This window comes from Anguilla rostrata, chromosome 14 (genome assembly GCF_018555375.3).
Source record: "Anguilla rostrata isolate EN2019 chromosome 14, ASM1855537v3, whole genome shotgun sequence".
In the NCBI taxonomy this organism is placed as follows: Eukaryota; Metazoa; Chordata; class Actinopteri; order Anguilliformes; family Anguillidae; genus Anguilla; species Anguilla rostrata.
Genome location: NC_057946.1, coordinates 38,788,633 through 38,812,639, shown reverse-complemented (window position 1 = coordinate 38,812,639; position 24,007 = coordinate 38,788,633). Strand labels below are relative to the sequence as shown.

At 46.8% G+C, this 24,007-nt stretch overlaps 2 protein-coding genes and 1 long non-coding RNA gene across 4 annotated transcripts in view; 2 read left to right on the top strand and 1 right to left on the bottom strand.

Annotated features, from left to right (window-relative positions):
- Positions 1–24,007, bottom strand: part of LOC135239418 (astrotactin-2-like) — a 383,732-nt gene that overhangs the window by 47,985 nt on the left and 311,740 nt on the right. Inside the window, exons 15-17 of the mRNA XM_064308056.1 lie at positions 20,892–21,016; positions 17,047–17,151; positions 16,025–16,204 (exon numbers count right to left, since the gene is read on the bottom strand). Coding sequence (XP_064164126.1) covers positions 16,025–16,204; positions 17,047–17,151; positions 20,892–21,016 — 410 coding nt within the window. The remainder of the gene's footprint in view (positions 1–16,024; positions 16,205–17,046; positions 17,152–20,891; positions 21,017–24,007) is intronic.
- trim32 (tripartite motif containing 32) lies at positions 5,735–11,109 on the top strand. Of its 2 annotated transcripts, none has more exons than XM_064308054.1 (2): positions 5,735–5,827; positions 7,036–11,109. In XM_064308054.1, the coding sequence occupies exon 2, from the start codon at positions 7,060–7,062 to the stop codon at positions 9,175–9,177; it is 2,118 nt and encodes a 705-aa protein (XP_064164124.1). In that variant the 5' UTR covers positions 5,735–5,827; positions 7,036–7,059; the 3' UTR covers positions 9,178–11,109. The 2 variants fall into 2 exon arrangements, with proteins under 2 accessions (XP_064164124.1, XP_064164125.1); XM_064308055.1 differs by lacking the exon at positions 5,735–5,827 and adding an exon at positions 5,834–5,985.
- Positions 23,685–24,007, top strand: part of LOC135239419 (uncharacterized) — a 30,252-nt gene continuing 29,929 nt past the window's right edge. The window contains exon 1 of the long non-coding RNA XR_010325368.1: positions 23,685–23,904. This is a non-coding gene — a long non-coding RNA (uncharacterized LOC135239419). The remainder of the gene's footprint in view (positions 23,905–24,007) is intronic.

Sequence of the window (24,007 nt, the reverse complement as noted above, 5' to 3'; positions counted from 1 at the left end):
CAGTTTCAGCGACTTGGCCTGGGAGGACAGGCAAGCTCTCCTCTCCTCACCTCCTATTTTTAGGCGATCGAATTGCACGTCGTGGCATTCGAACCCAGATCTAGACTAGTCCTCCCGGTTATTCCAACTGTTCCTTAGAGTGAAACGGTTCCACCTGACATTACAAGCATAAATCGCTGAGATATAATTCTGTTACGCTCGCAGCATAAATCACTTAAATATGAACACGAGCATGATAAATGTCAGCGCTCCCCACTGCAGAACGACTTCCCTTCTTTTACACACAGCCACGGACTATATTTCACTGTTAAATGGAGCGAGTGTTTATTATAGAACTAAACAGGTGCGTGCGCAAGCTTCATAAAAGCTCTTTTTGTTTCCCTGAAGAAGACCCTGGTGGCGTTTCAGCTGAAAATAGCAGCTGTTGTTCAGGGTGCCGTATCTATGCTGGATATTTGTTTATCATCCCTTTGCTTTTATTTTTCTTTGTCGTTTTGCTTGGCTCCGCGCCAAACTTGACAAGCGAGCTCCCATGTGTAACCCCGTGGGTTAAATGTGCCTGTTTTATGGAGAGCGCTGGGTGGAGCATTCGGATAAGGAACCGTGCCGTGCCGCATGGGTGAGCCTCAGGGCCTCGGACTGAATCCGGACCACGCCAGGGCCGACCATGGCCGGTACCTCCACAGGGTGACGCAAAATTGGCGACCGCGTCGTTCGGGGTACGAGAGCGTTCAGTTGGTCATGGGTTTCATCCCTATCTAGCGCCCCCCTGCTGGTGGATCGGGCGCGTGTGTACCGCACGCTAAAGCCACGTAGGAAAAGGTCTTCCTCAGACTCCGCCCTACGCAAGCTCAGCTGCCATCTGTGAAAAGAAGCAGCTGGTGACACCACACATTTTGGAGGAGAACCAAGGGGGGCTGTGGCCGTTCCAAATTAGGGTGCCCCATGCTCGGCACCAAATTTATAAAAATAAATAAATAAAGAAACGAAATATGCCTGTTTGTTAGACAGCAGCAGTCATGTGACTCCGCTGAACCAATAGCACATCGGCTGTGCTTTTCCATGCACACTGAAGGCATTTGCCTAATAAAGCCTTTCGGTTCTTACATGTGACCTTTGCAAATGAAACAGTATTTATAAAAGGCGAAGGGGCAGGCAGGCAAAAGTTCAGGAGGGCCCAGTGTCAGACATTTCCCCCCGTTCCCTAATGGAACGGCCTCTGGGTACGGCACAGGGGCGACCTTTTCAAACGTGGGGGAAGTACCCCCACCCTACCGACCTGCCAAAAAGCCTGCATGCACTCTGCCTCTGTATGTAATCTCTTATCGGACATACTCTTGCAGTAAAGGACAGGTATTTAAGTACAGACAGGTAACTTGCAGTACAGTAAGGTAAGTCTTGCAGTACAGGGTCAGGTAAGGCTTGTAGTACAGGGACAGGTAAGTCTTGTAGTACAGGGACAGGTAAGGCTTGTAGTACAGGGACAGGTAAGGCTTGTAGTACAGGGACAGGTAAGGCTTGCAGTACAGGGACAGGTAAGGCTTGTAGTACAGGGACAGGTAAGGCTTGTAGTACAGGGACAGGTAAGTCTTGCAGTACAGGGACAGGTAAGGCTTGTAGTACAGGGACAGGTAAGGCTTGCAGTACAGGGACAGGTAAGGCTTGTAGTACAGGGACAGGTAAGGCTTGCAGTACAGGGACAGGTAAGTCTTATAGTACAGGGACAGGTAAGGCTTGTAGTACAGGGACAGGTAAGGCTTGTAGTACAGACACAGGTAAATCTTGCAGTACAGGGACAGGTAAGGCTTGTAGTACAGATACAGGTAAATCTTGCAGTACAGGTAAATGTTTTTCGTAACGCTGTTTTGTTCACAGTCCTTCTCGTCCTTCTTAAAGGACATGTGTGGAACTGAGGAACAGGGCGAGCATTGGCATGTACGGGCCATTAAAGGCCGGTGTGGGTGAGATGAGCGCAAAGGGGGAGAGTGTGTGTGTGTGTGTGTGTGTGTGTGTGTGTGTGTGCGTGTGTGTGTGCGTGTGTGTGTGTATGTGGGTGTGCGTGTGTGTGTGCGTGTGCATGTGTGTGTGTGTGTGTGTGCGGCGTGCGTGTGTGTGTGCGTGTGTGTGTGTGTGTGTGTGGGTGCGTGTGCGTGTGTGTGTGTGTGTGTGTGTGTGTGCGTGTGATCTCAGCAGTTACCCGCTTGAGCCACACAATGGCCACACACCATAGCAGCATTATTGGCTGAGCAGAAGCAGGCAACTAGGGCAAATTACACATTTAACATATTACCCCCTTTTTTTTAAACTGCCGGGGGCCTATGGGACACATTATTCAACTCAGATTACCTGCCTGGGATTAAAATTACCGTGGCAACCGCACCTGGAATTTGAACCTGCGATGTTGGGGTCAGGAGCCAGGCGCCCTGTCACAGAACGGAAGGGGAGACAGACAGTGGGGTGACCCAGAAGGAGAACAGGGTGGGAGGAGGTTTATGGGGTCTGTCAAACTCGATACATGCGGTCTTAAGACACAACTCCCAGCACTGCAGTAAGAGAGGAACTGGCCCCATGTCTTTATACGTTTTGGTACAGGAATGAACCGTTTTTTTTTTTAGCAATTCAAAAACTTGTATTTACTAAACCTACATTCCTCTGTAAATAACTGCTACATTTTATGAATAACAATAAAATGTATTATTACTATAAATACAGTGAAGGAAATGCACAACATTACAGCAACATTACATGACTTAGCCATTACATAGAGAATACTGCCATCTAGAGACAACGCAGCCTCCCGTTTCAGTGCAACGCCCTGCAGCAGAACAGCAAACCGCAATTAGTGCTGAATCACGAGCACGCTATTAATGCTACGCTACGGTCGCACGCTAACACCGGCGATAATCGTCTGTATTTAATATTAAAATAATGATTCAGAGGGCTGACATTCTGGACGCGAGAGACCCGGTACATCTGGGTGGTGGTGACTTCATATCAGCCTAAGCGTCGGTTTCAGGGGAACGTACGTCTGACTCAACAGGGCACCATTCTCTGCCCGTCCTCCGTGCGGCAGCGCATTCCAGTCAAACTCAATTAGTTAGCTTTGATTTAGTTCATAATTTGATATCGATCTGCCTTTCACGAGGCAGCAATTTCATCGCTCACTGAAAACAATGGCGTGTGCTTAGAGGCTTGTGTGTGCTCACAAATCGACGTGAACATTGTATACTGAACTTACGTTTGGCAAGGTCTGCCACTGAAAAAACAAGCCAGCTGCCTCAATTAATTACAAATCATTTTCTGCGTTTTTTGTTGTCATTTTTTATCACCCTAGTTGGCACGAACAGATGCTTGAAGGTAATGATCACGAAAATAATCGAAATATCTGTGAAATATTTTCACTTTTATCTTTCCATTGGTAGAACCACAATTCAGGAAAAAACAACCTATTTGTGTTAGAAAATGTTCCTGCACAGAGGAAGTGGGTTTAAAAAAATAAAAATCAAAGTGTGTGAGACTATCAAAGTCAGGTTGAGTGAAGATTTGATGATATTTAAATACAAAACGAAATGAAGTGTTAGTGCAGAATCCACAAGGGTGTTGTCACCGCGAAAAACTCCGTGCGGAAGTCAGGCGAGAGACTTCCTGCGAGGTCATAAATTATTCCAAGGGTGTTATGCACTATTTTTGAAGCACTCTGATCAGCGACAGGGTACATGATCTGTGCATTTAGCAGAGAATCTAAAGAAAAAAAAAAAGGAACATTTCACAGGAAACACACGCTATATTAACAAGTCCGCCTTACTTTAACAGAACCAGAATAGAGATATGTGGGGTTTTTAAACATTCTTGGTTCGTAGTAAAATAAATATAAAATAAGTAAAAACAAAAGAAAGAATAAAAAATTTGGCCAATATTAATTTGATAGCGACTGTCACCTGAAATCGGATACAGAGCATGGTAAATGGACTGCATTTATATAGCGCTTTTATCCAAAGCGCTTTACAATTGATGCCTCTCATTCGCCAGAGCAGTTGGGGGTTAGGTGTCTTGCTCAAGGACACTTCGACACGCCCAGGGCGGGGTTTGAACCGGCAACCCTCCGACTGCCAGACACTCGGTCTTACCTCCTGAGCTATGTCGCCCCGATACATAAATCCGATACAACTGAAGGGGCCCTTTCCAGAGAGTCAGAGATTTAATGAGCCAGGAAATGGCCGGACCCATTTCAAGCGGCTCAAGTTCGTCATGTGCTCTCAGTGACACACTCTGAACCAATCACAGAGATCTGCCACGGAGAATAGCGTATTCTTATTGGCTCACAGGACTCAGGGATTCTCACTCGGGCGCAGAGCAAGGAACAACACACTGGAGCAAACTCAGGTGTGTTAAGACTGAGCCAACAATGCACCCCGCCCCCCCCACCCCAACTTTCTGAGCACACGCCTAATTCACAGTGTTATCCTCCGTGATTTCCAGCACTGCCAACGTTTGCATTCTGAACATCCATTCGACTTGAGCAAGCAGGCTTTTGGCTTTACATCAAACGCAAGTAATCTTTAACACTTTCGGATGATTTGTCTTCTTTATACTTAATTAGATTCTTTGCCTTCTTTCTGGTGCAAACACGAGTGTGTTTACCTGTTACATGAGCACACGTTCGGTCAAGGTTCAGCACCTGCGTTTGTAAGGGTCCTTTGTGTCTCCACTGAATAGGCAGGGGGTGAAAGGTCAAGTTTACGTTGTGATTCGGCCAGAAGCAGAGACAGAGCGGTGCATTCTTTCGTGCAGCACAGACGGACTTTGCACTCAAACACACAGAAACACTGTTTTACATTTGTCCTGTTTTTTCATAGCACAGGAAAAACATGCATTCAAAAGCAATTCAAAAACGAATGTATGGTTTAAAAAATCTGTCAAATCTTCAACGCAGAATGGTTTTCATATCCTACAGACAACGTAGTAGTGCACAGTATTTTAGAGCATAATAAATCAATACGTAATAATGCTAAGCATTGTAAACATGAATGTGCCTGTGCAGTTTGGAAAGTATGAAAATTGCATACAAATAATGGGCTCGTAATCTGGTGCAAGTATTTATGGATTATTAACATGTGGGACTTATAATAATAACAATAATAATAATAATAATAATAATAATAATAATAATTGCCTTCCCAATGACATCTAATTCACTGACCATTAGTTATAAAACACAGTTTGTTATAATTTCACAAGCCACGCCTTCATATTTAAAAATTCTCTAATTCGTATTTTAGGGAACCATAACTGTGGTTACGCTGCATAACGATCAGGACAATTATAATGAAACGGCCATTTGGAGATCAAAATAAATATTGTATTAAATTAAACGCACAATAAAAGATACTGATTTAACGCAGTATAAACATTACAGCTGTATAATTATAATTCGTATTGCGTAAGTAATCGCAATGCCATTTTTAGGACAACTGTGACATTTTGCGTCAAAATAACGTTTAACTAAAGCAGTAATTTAGAAATAAACAACAAATAAATGTAATAAACAAACAAAACAAAATAACCATGCTGAACTCAATATCCCATAAAGATTCAATATCGCACGCACGCAGAGACAGACCTTTCACAAATGATTGAAAAAAACATTCACCAATCGGTTTGGAGAAAGCGGTCCCGCTTGCTAAAATTAACCAATGAAATTGAAGCTAGGGCGGGGCATTACGAGCTCCCCTCCCTCACTGTACGTCACTGCTGAAACCGCAGTCTTCCTCGGCAGCGCACACCAAGAGCACCCTGTGGTTTTGCAAGATCTGACATTGACGCGAAGGTAAGAACACGTCTGAAATGACAAGCGACTGACATCAGGCGGCACTGAGCTCAGAGGCTGTTGAATCGACCGCACTGGGATTTCGTGGGCCGATTGACACGTTTCGGTTTCACTGGTTCTTCTGCAGAGGCAGGTTGCAAGCTAGTCAACATTATCAGGTAGGCGTTTACGAAGGCCCATGGCTGCTACTGACTGACTGTACAATGCATGCGGACCCTTCCTCATCGCCAGCTAAGACGATAGACACGAATGCTTGCAATGCTTTCGTCCAATTCTTGGCAATCTGATGAACGAGCTGTTATTATTACAGATCGCTATAACCTTTGAAAATTTAATTAGTTTGCTTGCGTAAATCGAATAGTTCTCACGCCCTGTTTATGGTTAGCAATGGGCTTCTTCATTCCTAAAATTACATGCTACACGGCTACCCAGCTAGTTAACTATTAATCTAAATTACACGCTACAGTAGAGTGTATATCTAACCACGAAGTGCATTTTTGAAAATATATTTATTTTGTGATTTCTTTCAGTGTTCTGTTCATCAATCCTTACGATTCTTGTTTTCTGCATAGACATAAATCTAAACATCAACCGGCGGAACATCGGGTAGAATTCCGTCATCATACGGTGGAACGCGCAACGAGCATGTTGCTGACTAGCTTGGCAGTTTTATCTGCGCAGTCGCTCCTACAGAGACTGCAGCTATCTGGGCATGCTGAGTTGTATTGACCGCAATGACAAAACAGTTCATTAAGACGCATGGACGTAGGTCCTGAAGGTGGGTCGGGGGACACACGCCCCCCAACTTTAGGAAAATATCGAATGGCTCTCCCAAATATTATGAAGTGGTATTGGATGGTACAGTTAGTGTCCACCCCCCCCCCCCAAAAAAAAATAAAAACCTAAAGAAAATTTCCTTTTTGTAGTTTGTCCAATTTGTTTGTTTCTTAGTCTAACCAGTCACTTCCTTCCATTTTTTCAAATCAATAAATATGCCCACTGTTTCTCTAGACTGCGCAACAGTACCCAGAGTTGTTTACTAATCAATAACTGGACTGTTAAAAACCGCAGAATTCAACAGATCAACTGCATATGTAGGCAGTCAAGAAATAAGCCTGTTTACATAAAGGTCTGGCACTCTGTGAGGAGTTAGATATGTTACCCCCCCCTGCCCCCCCGGTTAAGGTGCGTTTCTCTGGTCCCTGCAGGTGCCCGGTGAGCAGGAGGTTGCCATGGCCGCGGGCGGGGCTTCTCTGGACCCGGAGCTGGTCCGGGAGGTGCTGGAGTGCCCCATCTGCCTGGAGACGTACAACCAGGAGCAGCTGCGGCCCAAGCTGCTGCAGTGCGGCCACACGGTGTGCCGGCAGTGCCTGGAGAAGCTGCTGGCCAGCACCATCAACGGCGTGCGCTGCCCCTTCTGCAGCAAGGTGTCGCGCATGAGCAGCATCGCGCAGCTGGCCGACAACCTGACCGTGCTCAAGATCGTGGACTGCGTGAGCGCCGGGCCCGGCGGCGGCGCCGACGGCGAGGGCGGCGGCCCGGCCTCGGGCCTCATGTGCCGCGAGTGCCGGAGCCGCCTGCCGCGCCGCTACTGCCCCGACTGCGCAGCCGCGCTCTGCGACGCCTGCGAGGGCGGCGCCCACCGGCAGCGGGGCCACGCCCCCTCGCTCAGCATCCGGGCCGCGGCCGACCGGCGGCGGGCCGAGCTGGGCGCCCGGCTGGCGGCGCTGCGGGAGACGGCGGAGCGGGTGCGGCGGCGGCGGGCGGCGGTGGAGGGCGCCTCGCGCTCGCTGCGGCTGCGCTACCGGGCGGCGCAGCGGGAGTACGCACGGGCCGAGCTGCGCCTGCGGGAGGACCTGGCCCGGGCCCGCCGCGCCTTCGCCGAGCAGCTGGCCGAGGTGGAGCGGCAGAACGGGCTGGTCCTGGAGGAGCAGGCCTACCTGCTGGGCGTGGCCGAGGCGCGGGCCGCCTCCCGCTGCGACTTCCTGGCGGCGCGCATCCAGCAGGCCGACATGGCGCTGCTGCTGGAGGGGGAGGACGACGGCGGCGGCGGCGGTGGCGAGGAGGACGAGGAGCCCGAGCTGCAGGCCGGCCCGCCGCCCGTGCTGGAGCTGCGGGACCCCCAGCTGGCCCGCGCTGAGTGGGGGGAGCTGAACGTGGGGATACTGAACACCAAGCTCCGCACCCTCAACACGGACGAGGACGACGGGCAGGCGCTGGCGGCGGGGGCGGAGGACGAGGCGGAGGAGGCGCCGCCGCTGGACCTGTACCGCGACGTCGACATGGCCGCCGCGGAGGAGGCCGTCTGCGCCTCGCCCGGCGGCTTCAAGTCCAAGTCGGTGGACGGGGGCGGAGCCGCGGCCGGGGGCGGGGCTTCCGGCCGGACGGTGGCGGGGCCTGGGTCGGGGTCAGGGGCGGGCCCGGGGCCCGGCGCCCAGCTCTGCCAGTTCGTCAAGAAGATGGGCGGCAAGGGGAACCTCCCGGGCATGTTCAACCTGCCGGTGGGCATCTGCGTCACGGCCCAGGGCGAGGTGCTGGTGGCCGACCGCGGGAACTACCGCATCCAGATCTTCAACCGCAAGGGCTTCCAGCGGGAGATCCGCCGCAACCCCAGCAGCATCGACAACTTCGTCCTCAGCTTCCTGGGCGCCGACCTGCCCAACCTCATCCCGCTGTCCGTCGCCATCACCGCCCAGGGCCTCATCGGCGTCACCGACAACTACGACAACTCGGTCAAGGTGTACACGGCCGACGGGCACTGCGTGGCCTGCCACAAGAACCAGCTGGTCAAGCCCTGGGGCATCGCCGCCACGCCCTCCGGCCAGTTCGTGGTGTCCGACGTGGAGGGCGGCAAGCTCTGGTGCCTGGCGGTGGACCGCGACGTGGGCGTGGTCAACTACAGCCGGCTCTGCTCGGCCGTGCGGCCCAAGTTCGTGGCCTGCGACCCCTCGGGGACGGTCTACTTCACCCAGGGCCTGGGCCTGAACATCGAGAACCGGCAGAACGAGCACCACCTGGAGGGCGGCTTCTCCATCGGCTCGGTGGGCGCCGACGGCCAGCTGGGCAAGCAGCTCAGCCACTTCTTCTCGGAGGGCGAGGACTTCCGCTGCATCGCCGGCATGTGCGTGGACGCCCGCGGCGACCTGCTGGTGACGGACAGCGGGCGGCGGGAGGTGCTCCGCTTCCCGCGCGAGGGCGGCGGCGGGTTCGGCGTGCTCGTCCGCGAGGGGCTGACCTGCCCCGTGGGCGTGGCCGTCACCCAGAAGGGCCAGCTGCTGGTGCTGGACTGCTGGGACCACTGCGTCAAGGTGTACTCGTACCTGCAGCACCGCCGCTCCTCCACCTGCTAGGGGGGCGGGGCCGTGGGGGCGTGGTCCCCGGGGTTTCCGGGGGGAGATCGGAGCGGGCGTCCCGCCGCCTCCGACGTCCGTCAACATTTGCGTCCCCGAGCTGCTCCCGCTCTTCCCCGCCGCCCGAGCTCCAGCGCTGGTCTCGGATCAGTGCTCCGCGCGCCGACGTGCTGGCTGACGTCCCCTCCGCCTGATCCGGGAACAGTCGAGAGAGAGAGCGGGGCTGCCGCGGTTTGCAATGCAACCAGCCGTCCGACCATCCGGGCTGCCTCTGTCTATTATATTTGTATAGTAGCGCAGCAGAGAGCAATAATGTAGCCGTTGTTCTCGTGTATGGGGGGGAAGGGGGGAGTACATATGTTGACAGTCAGTCGTTCAGTATCCACAACAATTTAAAAAAAAAAAGTGGTGCACTGTATGTGAATTATGAGCATAACGACTTGATTACACTGATAAAAAAATAAACTCACATCAATGAAAAAAATAGAAGAAGAAGAAGAAGAAAAAAAAAGCCATTTACTACGCTATGAACTATCAAAAGGAAACGCTTGTATCTGGAACCTAAGTGATCCTGTCACCCAAATTTGGAGCGGGTGGGTGACTTGACCCCCAGTGCCGTGGACCTCCCCACCCTCCCTCCCCCCTCACCCCCCCACCCCCGTGTCCAGTGGCCTGTCTCTTCTGTCAGTGTGACGTCTCTCCTTATGGTCCTCTTCGGTGTCAGAGCATACCCCGGTTTGCAAGTTCCACTCCTCCCCAACAAGGATGATTTTATTGAACCAATGAAGTACCGCGTATGATTCAGACATTCAGCCAATGAGATACTTTGAAGGACGGCACGCAGTTTCGACAGTTTGCCGTTGGCTATCATGAAGGGGTTTTGCAACAAGTTGTTTTCGCAAATATTTTGTGCGGTTTACACCTTTTATGTGTTTTACTTGTCAGCTACTTTTGCTAAGCCGTGCAGATACCGTGTTTCTTCTTGGGGTCGTAGCTTGGAATCCCAACGACGGACACTGGTTGCCAGGCGATGTTTGCCTGAGGGTTCTTGCCAATTGGACAGTTCAGTCAACCGATGGTTGGATGAACTCTGTGATTGGTCACTGGCTCGCCCGACCTCACAGAGCAAAACCTGCATCACACGGAAGGCTGGAATTTTGCGATTCTAGCTAACCACCAGGAAGTATCAGGAGTGAAAACTCTGGGGGGGGGGTAAAAAAAAAAAAAAAAACAATCTGCCGCCGAGACCTGTCACAAAAATCTGAAAACGTACAGCTGGCAGGAACCCATGTCTGCCGTCAGTCCGTACGGTCGCTGATGATATCCTTTCATGTTTTTGTCTTTGAGGTCAGAGTATTATTATTTATTTTTTTCCACATACTTCAGTTAGGGGTATTTTTTTACTCCTTGGCTTGCCAATCACAAGAGTGCTCTCAAGTGCTCTTGGAGAAGTGCTTGCTAAAGAAGCTCGGAGGTAGAACTCCTCAAAATGACACTTTAAGCTGGTAAAGAACTGTCATACATAAGATGTTAGAAAGTACAAGTGTCCTTGTTCAATTTGACAGACCGCAAATCGATTGCTCCCCTTCTCAAAAAGGTCAAATTACTGTTTACTCAGAACGAAGTGGAGAGGTTTGTGTTTTGAGAGACGTGTTTTCTTCTCTTTTTGAAGATTTAATTACTTCCTTTCAGAATTCATTCTGGGCTGTTTATTTTTGTCCGTCAGGGATTTGCTGATATATTTACACGATATGCCCACCAATTCCTGGGATGGTCAGAACTCCTACTCCTGCTGGTAGCCTCAGTGATTGCAATGACTAAAAATTTACCGTTTTTGCTTTTTGGTGTTTGTTATCTGTGTAAAGTGAGTCTCAGTTTCCTGTTTGTAATGTTTATTATCTAATGAGCGCAATAAACCAAAGTTAAAGGTTTTTTTTTTAATGTTGCTCCATCATTTCTCAATGAAAACTGTGACTGAGCTGGAGGTTGACTGTGACATCGTCAGTGACATGGCACCACAGAACGTAGTGGATGACAGATTTATGACATAATGGGTGGAGCAGAAAGCTGGTGTCAATCAAAACCCTTCAGTGATTTATGAAGCACCATTAAATGGTGGCGGTTGTAGTATTGTGGTTAGGAGCTGGGCTTGCTAATTTCTTGGTTCAGTTCCCAGCTGGGGCACTGCCAGTGTACCCTTGAGAAATGTACTTAACCTGAATTCCTACAGTAAATACCCAGCTGTATAAACATATTATATGTAAAATTATGTAAACTTTGTAAGGCTCTTTGGATAAGAGTGACAGATAAATGCCTAAAATGTAGAAATGAAAACAATTTTTTTTGTTACCCCTCCAGTTGCCCCAACGATTTGGTTCTCCTCTAGATATCTCCCTCCCAGCACCCCCCCCCCCCCAGAAAAAACCCAAAAAACACCAGGATGTCACGTGTGAAAATAAGAACCAAACTAAATGATGACAAGGTCAAACACCAAACACTTTTTTGTAAAAGTGATGTGTGCACATAACCTATAATGGCCCATGCTCATAGTGCCCACGGATGTTAAAGTAGTTTAATGGTAACCAATAGTGGGCCCGTGCCAGTATAGCCACTCTTGAGAGACAGACTCCTTCGCCACACAGACACCATGGGTACTGCCCCTGCTAATGTGCATGTAGTGACATCATGAGACTAACTCATTCCGTCCATTTTCAGATCCAGTGTAACTTGATCGACAACACTAAAAATTGTGCTAACGTAAATGACTGTTCTTGCAAATGTTGTGAGAGAACTTTCACATACAGTGGGCTCCAGAATTATTGGCACCCTTGATAAATATGCACAAAAAATGCTAAACTAAAAAAATAATAGTTATTGACATAAGCTTTATTTTCCAACATGTGTAAACTAGTGTGCTTGATTAATGATTCATTGGAATCAACCAAAGGTCTTAAATTTTTTTAAATAAAAAAATATTTCCCCAAAAAACAGGTTCCACAATTATTGGCACCCCTGGCTTAATACTTTGTGAAAACACCCCTGGCAGCCATGAGTCTTTTCCTATGATTTGCAATATGTTTAGAGAACACATTTGGGGGGATTTTTGACCATTGCTCCATGTAGAACTTTTCAGAATCATTGATATCTTTGGGTTTGCGCTTATGGACCCCCCTCTTCAGTTCAGACCACAGGTTTTTGATGAAATTTAAGTCTGGAGACTGAGATGGCCATTGGAAAACATGGATGTTGATTTCACTTAACCATTTCTGTTTAGATTTTGATATATGCTTGGAGTCATTGTCCTGCTGGACAATCTAGCCTACCTATGACCAAGTCCTAGCTTCTTAGCAGAGACAACCAAATTTTCTGCCAGAATTTCCTGGTACTTTGTTGAATTCATTGTGCCATTGATCTAAAAAAGTGCCCCGGGACCACTGCCAGCAAAACATCTCCAAAATATCGAAACCCACCTCCATATTTGACAGTAGGTATGAGGTGCTTCTCCTGTATGCATTCCTCTTTTGCCGCCAAACATGTCGATGGTGTGTATGGTCAAAACGTTCAATTTTGGTCTCATCTGACAATAGCACTCTCTTCCAGTCATAATTCCAATGAGGTTTGGCAAGCTCCAGATTCTTGGTTTTGTTTATTGTGCTCAGTAAGGGCTGTCTTTGTGCCACCCTTCCAAAGAGTTAGTTGGTATGGAGGTGCCATTTTATGTTTTTTTTGTTGACCACAAGAAACAAACCAATCTCTGCAATTCTTAAACTGTGATCCTTGGGTTATTAATGGCCTCCCTCACCATCTTCCTCACCGTTCGTGGGGACACCATGCACTTGCTTCCTCTTCCTGGCAAATTTGCAACCATTCCATATGTTTTACACCTTTTTATGATTGCCCTTACAGTGCTAAGTGGTATGTTTAACGGTTTCTGTACCCATTACCAGACTTGTGATGGTAAATTACCATCGGTCTCTGAATTGACAGTTATTTGGCTTTTCCCATGCTGATGGATGACAAAGGGATTTTGTATGCTTGTTACCTCATTTTTATTCTCTAGTGAAACTGGAAGTGATGGAATGACACAATATAGTTCCTTTAGACTGAGATTAACTAAACTAAGTTTGTACAATTGTATTGCCAATTTCATTTTGTTTGATTTTACTTACAATAACTGTTAGGGGTGCCAATAATTATGAAATGGTTTTCAGAAAAAAATAGATTACTTAACAAAAAAACATAGAATCATGAGTAAATGTATTGAAATAATAGTAGGCCTATATAGTTTTCCCATATGTTTGAACATAACATATAGATTATTATCTGTGTCATTTATTTTATTCTTCATTTATATTAGGGGTGCCAATAATTCTGGAGCCCACTGTATGTAGATTTCATTTTCACATCAACATGTACCAACTAAAATGCCAGAATTTCATTGATAGGTAAAGTTAAATATGACACAAACTACTGTATAACCAGCAGAGTTGTATAACAAGATTCGTCACACTTTCAAGTTATTTTATCTGATGTCTTTAACACTTGAACATACTGCTTGAATAAAATCTCAAATTTTAGACTTGACTTCAACGCCTTTGCCAGCTTGAGGAAAATAAGGCTTGCAAAGATGTTTGGCCACCGAAAGTAGTAATAAAGGGGAGCTTCAAAAGTCTTGAGTGTCAGAAAGCACAACGGGAGATTGAGTACAAAGACTCTGATTTCGAAGTATAGTGGACAAGCTCTGGACTCCAACTCCCATAAGCCCTCAGAGACTACCAAGGCACAACTTTTCAGCCTCAATTAAACTAATGATGTGTTGAAACTGTCTTCAAAGGCCACAGGCCCAGTTTCATTTGGTGCCGTGACACCAAGTGTCCGCAGAGAACTCTGCACACATTCGGATGAGATTAGAGAGCGCGAGTGCTCTTTTCCCAAGACGTGCACCTACCCAGTCACAACGCCTCATTGTGTCAGTTTTGAAGTGTTAGCTGGGCACTCTGAATACCTGCATGCTGGTTACCCAGCAACAACAAGAAGCCAAAGCAGCACTCGAAATGGAAGGATTATACTTTCATTCTGCATGCTGTCAATGAAGAAATATCCCAAATGTGTACTTTAGATTGCATGTCGGTATGTGTGTTAAATTCAGTTTTATGATACGGTGGTATGCTCTTATATTTTGGTTTCCTATTTCACTGTTTTTTTTCTCATTCAATAAATGTCTTTCATACTCTGTATTGCATGTTATTAAAGAAAAAACTGCTATTTTAAATGTATACCTTGTGCTACACTGTATGATAGAGGCAATTGTATTTTAGTGGACATGTATGTATAGCGAGAGAGAAAGAATGGCTTATGTTTTACAAATATTTAAAGCTTTTTTCTTGTACTTCAGGTTTCATATTTTCATATATTTTAGCATGCATTTCACGTGTATTTTCATAGGAATACAGCGGAACCAACCTTTGAATCTGAGAGTGCTGAACATGTGTTCTGTTCTGTGCCCATGAGCTACAGTGAGTGGCAGTTCTCTCTGCATGTGTCACACCTCTCACAGGCGTGTTCTACCTATATCAGGTGTAGTTCCATCTGTGAAGGGCATGTTCTACCTTCCACAGTTGTGTTCTGCCTGTTGTGGGTATGTTCTATCTGTCACAGGTGTGTTATACCTATAGCAGGTGTAGTTCCATCTGTGAAGGGCATGTTCTACCTTCCACAGTTGTGTTCTGCCTGTTGTGGGTATGTTCTATCTGTCACAGGTGTGTTATACCTATAGCAGGTGTAGTTCCATCTGTGACGGGCATGTTCTACCTTTCACGGTGCTCTACCTGTCGTGGGTGTGGGTGTGCTCCATCTGTCAAGGTTGTGTTCTACCTGTCGTGGGTGTGGGTGTGTTCCATCTGTCAAGGTTGTGTTTTACCTGTTGTGGGTATGTTCTATCTGTCACAGGTGTGTTCTACAGTATCTGTCACAGGTGTGTTATACCTGTCACGGGTGTGTTCCACCTGTCACAGGTGTGTTATACCTGTCACGGGTGTGTTCCACCTGTCACAGGTGTGTTCTATCTGTCTCAGGTGTGTTCTATTTGTCACAGGTGTGTTCTACCTGTCTCAGGTGTGTTCTGTCTGTCACAGGTGTGTTCTACCTATAGCAGGTGTGTTCTACCTGCCTCAGGTGTGTTCTGTCTGTCACAGGTGTGTTCTACCTATAGCAGGTGTGTCCCACATGTCACAGGTGTGTCCTGCCAGTCGTGGCTGTGTTCCACACGTCACAGGTGTGTTCTACCTGTCACAGATGTGTTCTATTTGTCACAGGTGTTTTCTACCTATAGCAGGTGTGTTCTACTTGCCTCAGGTGTGTTCTGTCTGTCACAGGTGTGTTCTACCTATAGCAGGTGTGTCCCACATGTCACAGGTGTGTCCTGCCAGTCATGGCTGTGTTCCACACGTCACAGGTGTGTTCTACCTATAGCAGGTGTGTCCCACATGTCACAGGTGTGTCCTGCCAGTCGTGGCTGTGTTCCACACGTCACAGGTGTGTTCTAATTGTCACAGGTGTGTTCTACCTGTCACAGGTGTGTTCTATCAGTCTCAGGTGTGTTCTACCTGTCACAGGTGTGCTCTATCTGTCACAGGTGTGTTCTATCAGTCTCAGGTGTGTTCTACCTGTCACAGGTGTGTTATACCTGTCACAGGTGTGCTCTATCTGTCACAGGTGTGTTCTATCAGTCTCAGGTGTGTTATACCTGTCACAGGTGTGTTCTATCAGTCTCAGGTGTGTTTTACCTGTCTCAGATGTGTTCTACCTGTCACATGTGTGTTCCCACCTGGCCCCCCGAGCTCCTCACCTTTCTGGTACTGGAGCCAGAGCTGCTGCTGGGCCCTCTTGCTGGGGAAGTAGATGCTGCAGGTGAGCTCGGAGCCGTAGAGCGCCTCAGACACGTAATGGCTGCCGTACTGCCGGAGGAAGGCCAGCAGCTCCTCCCGGGTGCTGTCCGCGTTCAGCGTCTTCAGGGTCTTGGAGAAACCTGAGGGAGCGGGAGGAGAGCAGGGCGATGGGGCGGGGTCAGGCAGAACATGTGGGGGGCGGGGTCAGGCAGGCGCAGGGGGTGGGGTCAGGCGGGTGCAGGGGGCGGGGTCAAGCAGATGCAAGGGGCGGGGTCACGTGGCCAGATAGCGACCCGGAGGAAGTGTCATTCTGTCCTTTAGTGAGGGACATATCGGCCCTTAATATAAATCAGCCTTCACTTGTGGAATACAGGATGTGCAAGGCAGATGTTTTAATGAGACAGAGCATATGAATGTCAGGTGTGTGTCATTTTGGCCATACTGGCCTCATTAAAATTAAATGTTGGCCTTTTACAGTAATACAGTTATTCCACAACCGCTCTCTTGTTTTTATGTAATCTCAAAGAGTCTTAACAGTGTTTCAAAACTCTCACCTTTCACCTATTTTTCCATGTGAAATCTTAAACCTTTAAACCTTGCCTGATCAGATTACCAGCCTGTTTGTTTGAAGGCATAGTTCACTGGGGTTTAAAAAAAAAAAATTATTTCAGTTTTAGTGCCTTTCATTTGATTGGCCCTGACAGTTGTGTAAGATTAAGGACATTTCAGATATTTAAAAAGCAAGCTTTGCAAAGGCAGGTATAGGGCATTTGGGGGTTTGTGGTTGCAAGTGAATACACTTCAAGTAACTCCACAGAAGCTTGTAAAGCATGTGTGTGTGTGTGTGTGTGTGTATGGGTGTGTTTGTGTGCCTCTAGCTAACTGCACGCATGTTCAATAACGTGAGCAGTGCAGTTTGTAGGGCATGTGTGTATCTGTGTGTGTGCGTAGCGAAGGTGGCGTTGCATGCGGTGGACCGTACCTGTGGACAGCGTGATGGCGCTCAGCTTGACTTTGTACAGGTTGCTGCGCACCCTCCACTGCTGCATCATGGGATACCCCATGGCCTCGCTGAACTGGGCGTCCCCTGCCGCGGCGACAGACAACGCGAATCAACGGACACGATTTCGCACCGAGCGACATCCATCACAGCACCTGACACCGTTGCTATCGGTTACATCTTCCCCATGAATATTTTAGGAGAGCCCTGGGGGGGCATTCAATCAATGTGCAAAGAGCTTCAGCCCAGACAATCAACAGTGAATCCAAAGACAACCAGGGAGGTCTCCGTCCCCAGGGAAACTGTTTGTTTGGACACACAAAGCACTTACGAAGCAACCTTCTAAGGTGACGAAGGTAGCGTTACAAAAAAGAACTACGGCCTAGCTGCCAGGAACATTGGTGGGCATGAGTATAACCAATTTCTGTGGGACTGCATGGTGCAAACAAATCTGGTAGTGAGTTCTGGAAGCTAGGTCACCATGCAGTGAACTTTGACCTTGTATGTGCGTTGAGAATATTTCTCAAGTCTCCAAAAGGGGTTTTTGATTATTCCATATATATGTAAACCAAGAGAAAAAATAGGCTACATGGCCAAAAGTATGTGGACACCTGACATCTAACATCTCATCAAAAATTATGGGCATTAATAGGGAGTATTATGCCCCTGCTATAACAACCTCCACTTTTCTGGGAAGGCTGTTTACTAGATGTTGGAGCATTGCTGCAGGGATTTGCTTCCATTCAGCCAGAAGAGCATTAGCGAGGTTTGGCACTGAATGGGCGATTAGGCCTGGCTCACAGTTGGCTTTCCAACTGATCCCAAAGGTGATGGATGCGGTTGAGGTCAGGGCTCTGTTCAGACCAATCAAGTCTGTCCACACCTTTTTCACAAAACCATTTCTATATGGACCTCGCTGTGTGCCAGGGGGCATTGGCATCCTGAAACAGGAAAGGGCCTTTTCCCCAAACTGCCGGGGAAGCACGGAATCTTCTAGAATGCGCTATTGCATTGTAATCTGCCTTCACTGGAACTAAGGCGCCTAGCCCAAACCATGAAAAGCAGCCCCAGACCAAAGGGTGTCCAGATACTTTTGGTCATATAGCGTATTTTTGGAAGTAAGAGAGCTTGTGTGGGCTTGTTTCAATAAATGATGCATCAGGTTTCAGTCCTTGTGAGGAAAATTGTGAAGTATGTTTTTTGTATCAACTTGTTACTTACGGCGCACAATTAAGCCATTTAGCAGAAGCTTTTAGTCAAAGTCAAAGTGCCTTTCACGTGGTAAGCAAACACCATAAAAGCGAGAGATAGATACCGTTACTGTCATTTAAATACCACCATCAAGCTGCTCCACTCAAGACCTGCAAGATTAGGGCAGGCTACATGCTAGCGACACACTCGCATGTGTTTGAAAGAAGATTTGAGTATGTAACATTACATGAAATTATTTAGCACCTTATCCAGAGTGACTAAAAGGAAAGTGCACACAGAAAGGTTTAGGCAATGAGATCAGCTGACGTAAAAACATCTGTGTCACAGTAGTAGTTGTACAGTACATAAACCTATATGAACACAACATTAGGTGCCATAGTACATATGAGACAGAGACTGAGGATGAAGAGCTTTGTGCTAACATAACATTAATATTATATTAACTGATACAATAAGTAATTAATAATATTCATAAGTGTAATTGACAACTAATAAAGTAGATAGAGGGAGACTGGGCATGGTTAAGAAGTCCCGCCCAAGCTTTCTCTCAGAAATAATAAAAGTAACCTCACTGACCGTACTTGGGAATCAGTCAAGCCTAACAGGTGATGACATACTAATGCGTAATGTAAACATGAATCATATAAAGTCCCATGTGTGTTGTCTGAACTGAAACTGGGCGGTTCAGTGTAGCACAGTGGGTAAGGAACTGGGCTTGTAACCGAAAGGTCATAGGTTCAATTCCCAGGTAGAACACTGCAGTTGTACTCTTGAGCAAGGTACCTAACCTGCACTGCTCCAGTATATATCCAGCTGTATAAATGGATACAATGTTTAAAAAAATAAATAAATAAATAAAATACTATGTAAAAGTTGTGTAAATAGTTCTGGATGCCTGTAATGTAGAATAAAGAACATGCTGATTATTTACAGTTTTTGCCGTGTACCCTTTTTCTATCAATTTTCGAAGTCCTACAAGAATGTGTACTTTTAGACGCAGTACAGACCGTTCCAGAAACACCATGGTGAAGGTTCAGCAGTACGTGAGCACGATGCTGAACAGCCAGTGTTTACCATGATTTTAATGGGCCAATGAGTGAGACGGAACAGGCCTTGTTTTGGGCTTTTATATGCACAACTAAACACTTTCCCTGGGGTTAACCGAGATTACAAAGAATAAATAAATAAAGAAATAAACATTTCAAGCTACATTAGACATACAAACACATTTGTGTAATATTTTATTTTCCCCCAAAGAACAGCTTGAGGTTTTATTTAATGCAGTGTTTCATGTTTGTTTTATTGTTTTACATCTTTTCAGCTAGAAATAAAACAAAATCTGTGTAGCTACGGTTGAAGATAACTTTCCGGACTGCTACAGAAATTGTGAGTTAATACCAGGATTATGATACCTCCTGCATTATGTTTTCTAAAAAATAATTTGATAAAACATAAACCTTGCTGACGGCAAATTTAGCAGGAATTTTACTGGAATCCAAAACAGTAAACTGAAAAAGATTCTTAAGAAAGAAATAAGAGCATGAGATTTGCACAGTCTGGCTGTTACTGACTAGGTTTGAGGAAATATCTGCATATGAATGTATAGTCTACAGAGGCAGTGTAGTATAATGGGTAAAGAGAGTGGTCTTGTAACCTAAAGGTCACAGATTGGACACTGCTGTTGTACCCTTGGGCAAGGTACTTAACCTGCATTGCTGCAGTACATACCCAGCTGTATAAATGGATGCAGTGTAAATGCTGTGTAAAAGTTGTGTAAGTCGCTCTGGATAAGAGTGTCTCCTAAATGTCTGTAATGTAATGTAATATAATCTAATGTATATGTGGATGCTGCACATATAAACACACTGAATGCCAAACTGGATTAAATAGCTTCTCACTAGGTTAGACTTTAAAATACTGGATGTAAAAGGTTTTTTAAATTTGCAGTGGTTAAGAGCATTCTGAATCTCTGAGGAGATGGGAAGGTTGAAACATTTGGTGATTAAACTGAATTGCTCCCCTCTCTGCTCTGAGAGAATTAACATTCTTAGGACATTACAGTCGGTGGAAAACAGGCCAGACAAACAACCGAGTGGGGAAAAGGAGAGAAACATAATAAAAGAAGCAGCAGCAACCCCAGAGAGAATAACAGGTAATTACCGTGTCCCCAGTAGGACAGGGCCAATCAGAGATCGGTATGGTGTGTAGGGCTTATGGGGTCAAACACACACACACACACACACACACACACGCACGCGTGCACGCAAACACGCACACACTGACTCACACACACTCGCACACACGCACACACACACACACTCACTCACTCACACTCGCACACACGCACACACACACACAATCAGAGATGGGTATGGTGTGTAGGGCTTATGGGGTCTCTCTCTCACACACACACAAACACACACACACATACTCACTCACTCACACACACACACACACACACACACACATACACAGACACTCACTCACACACACACTCACACTCACGCACGCACACACATACACACACACTCACACTCACTCACACACACACTCACACTCACGCACACACACACATACACACTCACACACACACACACACACACACACACACGCACCTGTGAGCAGCTGCAGGTTGGGCAGGGGTTCCGACAGCACTCCTCTGCACTGTTCCTCCACAGGCAGGGGAATGACCATCAGCCCGTCGGCCAGCTGGGGGAAGTCCTTAATGAAGTTATTGTCCCTGTAAGACACAGAAATGTAACACAGTGTAATGACGCCCATAGTACTGCTCCAGGTCCTTATAAACAACTCCCACAGTGTATCCAGTGTGCACTGCTAGCTGGAGCAATGCGAAGCCAACTGTGCGCCACCCCTGGAGGGCCAGACTCACAAGCGGTGCTTTTACCCAGTGCGCCACCAAGCAGCCTCGAAAGCAGGTAACATACAGAGAAAGGATCACATCCCAGATCTTTAACTCTAGTGTCACTGAACTGTCAAATGCAGTTTTTTCCATGCAAGGACGTGTCCGATAGATGAATTTTACATCTTATTTTTTAAAATTATATCCACTCTCCTCTTCTCTATTGTCTCTCTCACTCTCTCTCTCTGCAGGTAAAAGATTGAAATGCTTTATTGGCATTGAAGAAGACTGATACAGCACAGGGGTTTCCTCTAGAAACTATTTTAAAATCACACCACATATGCACACAGACCTGTTTAATCATTATTGCCAACCATAAAAGTCAGTTAAAACAACAACAACAACAACAACAACAAAAAACACTTTTCCACTGTTCGCGATTTGAAGGGAATTTTTAACAACCACATTTTCATCTGTTTGGCAAGAGGCTCGAAACAAAGAAAGACAAAGACACACACACTCACACACACACACACACAAATGTATACACATATATACATATACACGTATGCATACACATGCATACACATGCACACACACACACACACACAATTTCATGTGCCTCTTCTCCACCACTGAGGTTTGAATCCCCCACTACGCCGCTGATACACAGGAGAGCATGCAAGTCAGGATTCAATTAACATGCGTCCTTAACCCCGACTAACAATTCAACTCAAGTGTTTGGATTTCTTCCACAAAGACAGTTCAGCACGCTTAGCCAAACCGAACGTTCAGTGAAGAAAAAAGGAAGACTTGTATTTGTACATGAAAGATAAGGAGAAATTCTGACTGAATCCTGAGTCGACCCAGAAGAAAACATAACTCTTCGGAAATGTCTGACTAGACTCAGATCTGGTAACACACGGGATATGTCGATATATTCTTCAAACCACTAGGCACCTCACACCTCATGTTGTGTGTATGAGGTATTTCTATTTTGCTTACAACCGAAAGTTGGAAATTTGCACATAACTGGGGGGTGGGGTTAGAGATAAGTATTGTAAAATTGCCACAGTATTGTTGTTAAACTATGAACAAACTTACAGTTCAATTGTAATTGGTCTATACACCATTACAGCAACACTATTATTAAAGTGTAGGTCTACAAAACCTTACAGCAACATTGTATTAAACTTTAGGCGTACACAACCTTACATCAACATTGATATCTAAACTACACACACATTCGCAGCGACGTTGTCACTGAACTGCACGGAAGCTTCCAGCGACGTCGTTAAAACCAACTGCAGTTAGCTTTCGCGCTAAGCCGCGATCACCTTCCCGCGAAACCGACGCGCTACGATCGCGGTTGGATCGGCGGCTCGAACCCGCGCGGCTTTCCCGAGCGTTCCCGCGTGCGTCGGGGGAGGCAAACCGCGGGGGGCAGGTCGGCGAGGACGCCGGCGGCCGGACGGGAAATTCAAGGGCGCTGCCACAAGGCGGTAAAAAGATTAGCCCGCCATGGCGGCACACGGAACGGTATTGATTAGAGAAATTAAAGCGGGGGGGAGAAACGGCGGAGGGACTCGGGCGAGACTTGCGGACTTTTTCGACCCGGGGGGGAACTCGTCCTTGTCACACGCACGCTCCGTGCGCGTTTGTTTATCGGCCGAGCCAAGGTTCCCCCCGTCACGACAGCGAGAGAAGCTGCGCAGAGAACACACGGCGAAGCTTTTCAATCGCAAGCACTTTAAAGAGAGTGCGACAATACAGGGAGGCCATAATACACTAATACTATTTAGGGGGACATCCCACCCCCCCCACCAACCCCCCACGCCCATAAATATTCAGATATGATCAAATGCACCTCCTCTCCCCCCCACCCAATAATTGTATTTATTTTTTGATAACGTGTGGCAGCCAGCCATGGATTATTTCTGATATTTCAGATGGTAGGTTATGCATAAAATTTGCCTACGAGTTTATCTAACGGGAACATTAATGCACTAGTTTGTTGTCAGGACAGCATTAGCTACACACCACGCACGGAAGATGTCTGCTTGCCCACTGAGGCACATCCCCCTCCGCTAACTGTTTTCCTGAAGGAAACCCTGACAGGAAGTGGCCTCACGTGTGGGGTATTGAATAAGTTTCCAATCAGCTACAGGACTATTTCAGCTGTTTGACTTGGAAGTAGAAGCAGTTCATTGAACATGAAATGCAAGCAACATTCGTCTTTTTTGGTGGAAAAACACAGGAAAACCTGGTAATTTGAGAGTAAAAATTGGAAGCACATAATATCAGCATAGCCACAGCTGTGCATGAGAAACACAAGCCAACGTACCTCGTTTTATCATCCACATCACAAACTGTTACAAATCTATTTTACCAATGAATAGCACAACATGATGCGCATATATTACTGGTTTACTGACTATTACTTTCATATTCGCTCCACAGTTGCAATCAGGGAAAGCTGAGGGAGGGAGGTAGAGAGAGAGGGGGGGGGGGGGAGCAGGAGGACGGTAACATCAAAACAAATACTGTGGAGCAGAATGCACTGGTATAGAAGTCTGACGCTCATGTAGAGACTTGTGTTGGCCCCCTCCTGTGTGTCAGTAGGTTCTAGTTTTCAAGCTCACTGCTCTGGTGGGTTAAGGGCCAAGAGGGAGAGAGAGAAAAAGAGAGAAAGACAGAAAGGGAGAGAGAGAGAGAGAGAGTGAGTACCGGAAGATGTTGACAGGGCAGAAGGAGAAAATGACATGGAGGTGAGTGGGGGGAAAAAAAAGCTACTTTTTAAAGTTTAAAGGCGTAGTCACACAAAATCACACGAGTGTCTCTTACCGTGAAAGTAACTGAGACCAAAAGAAA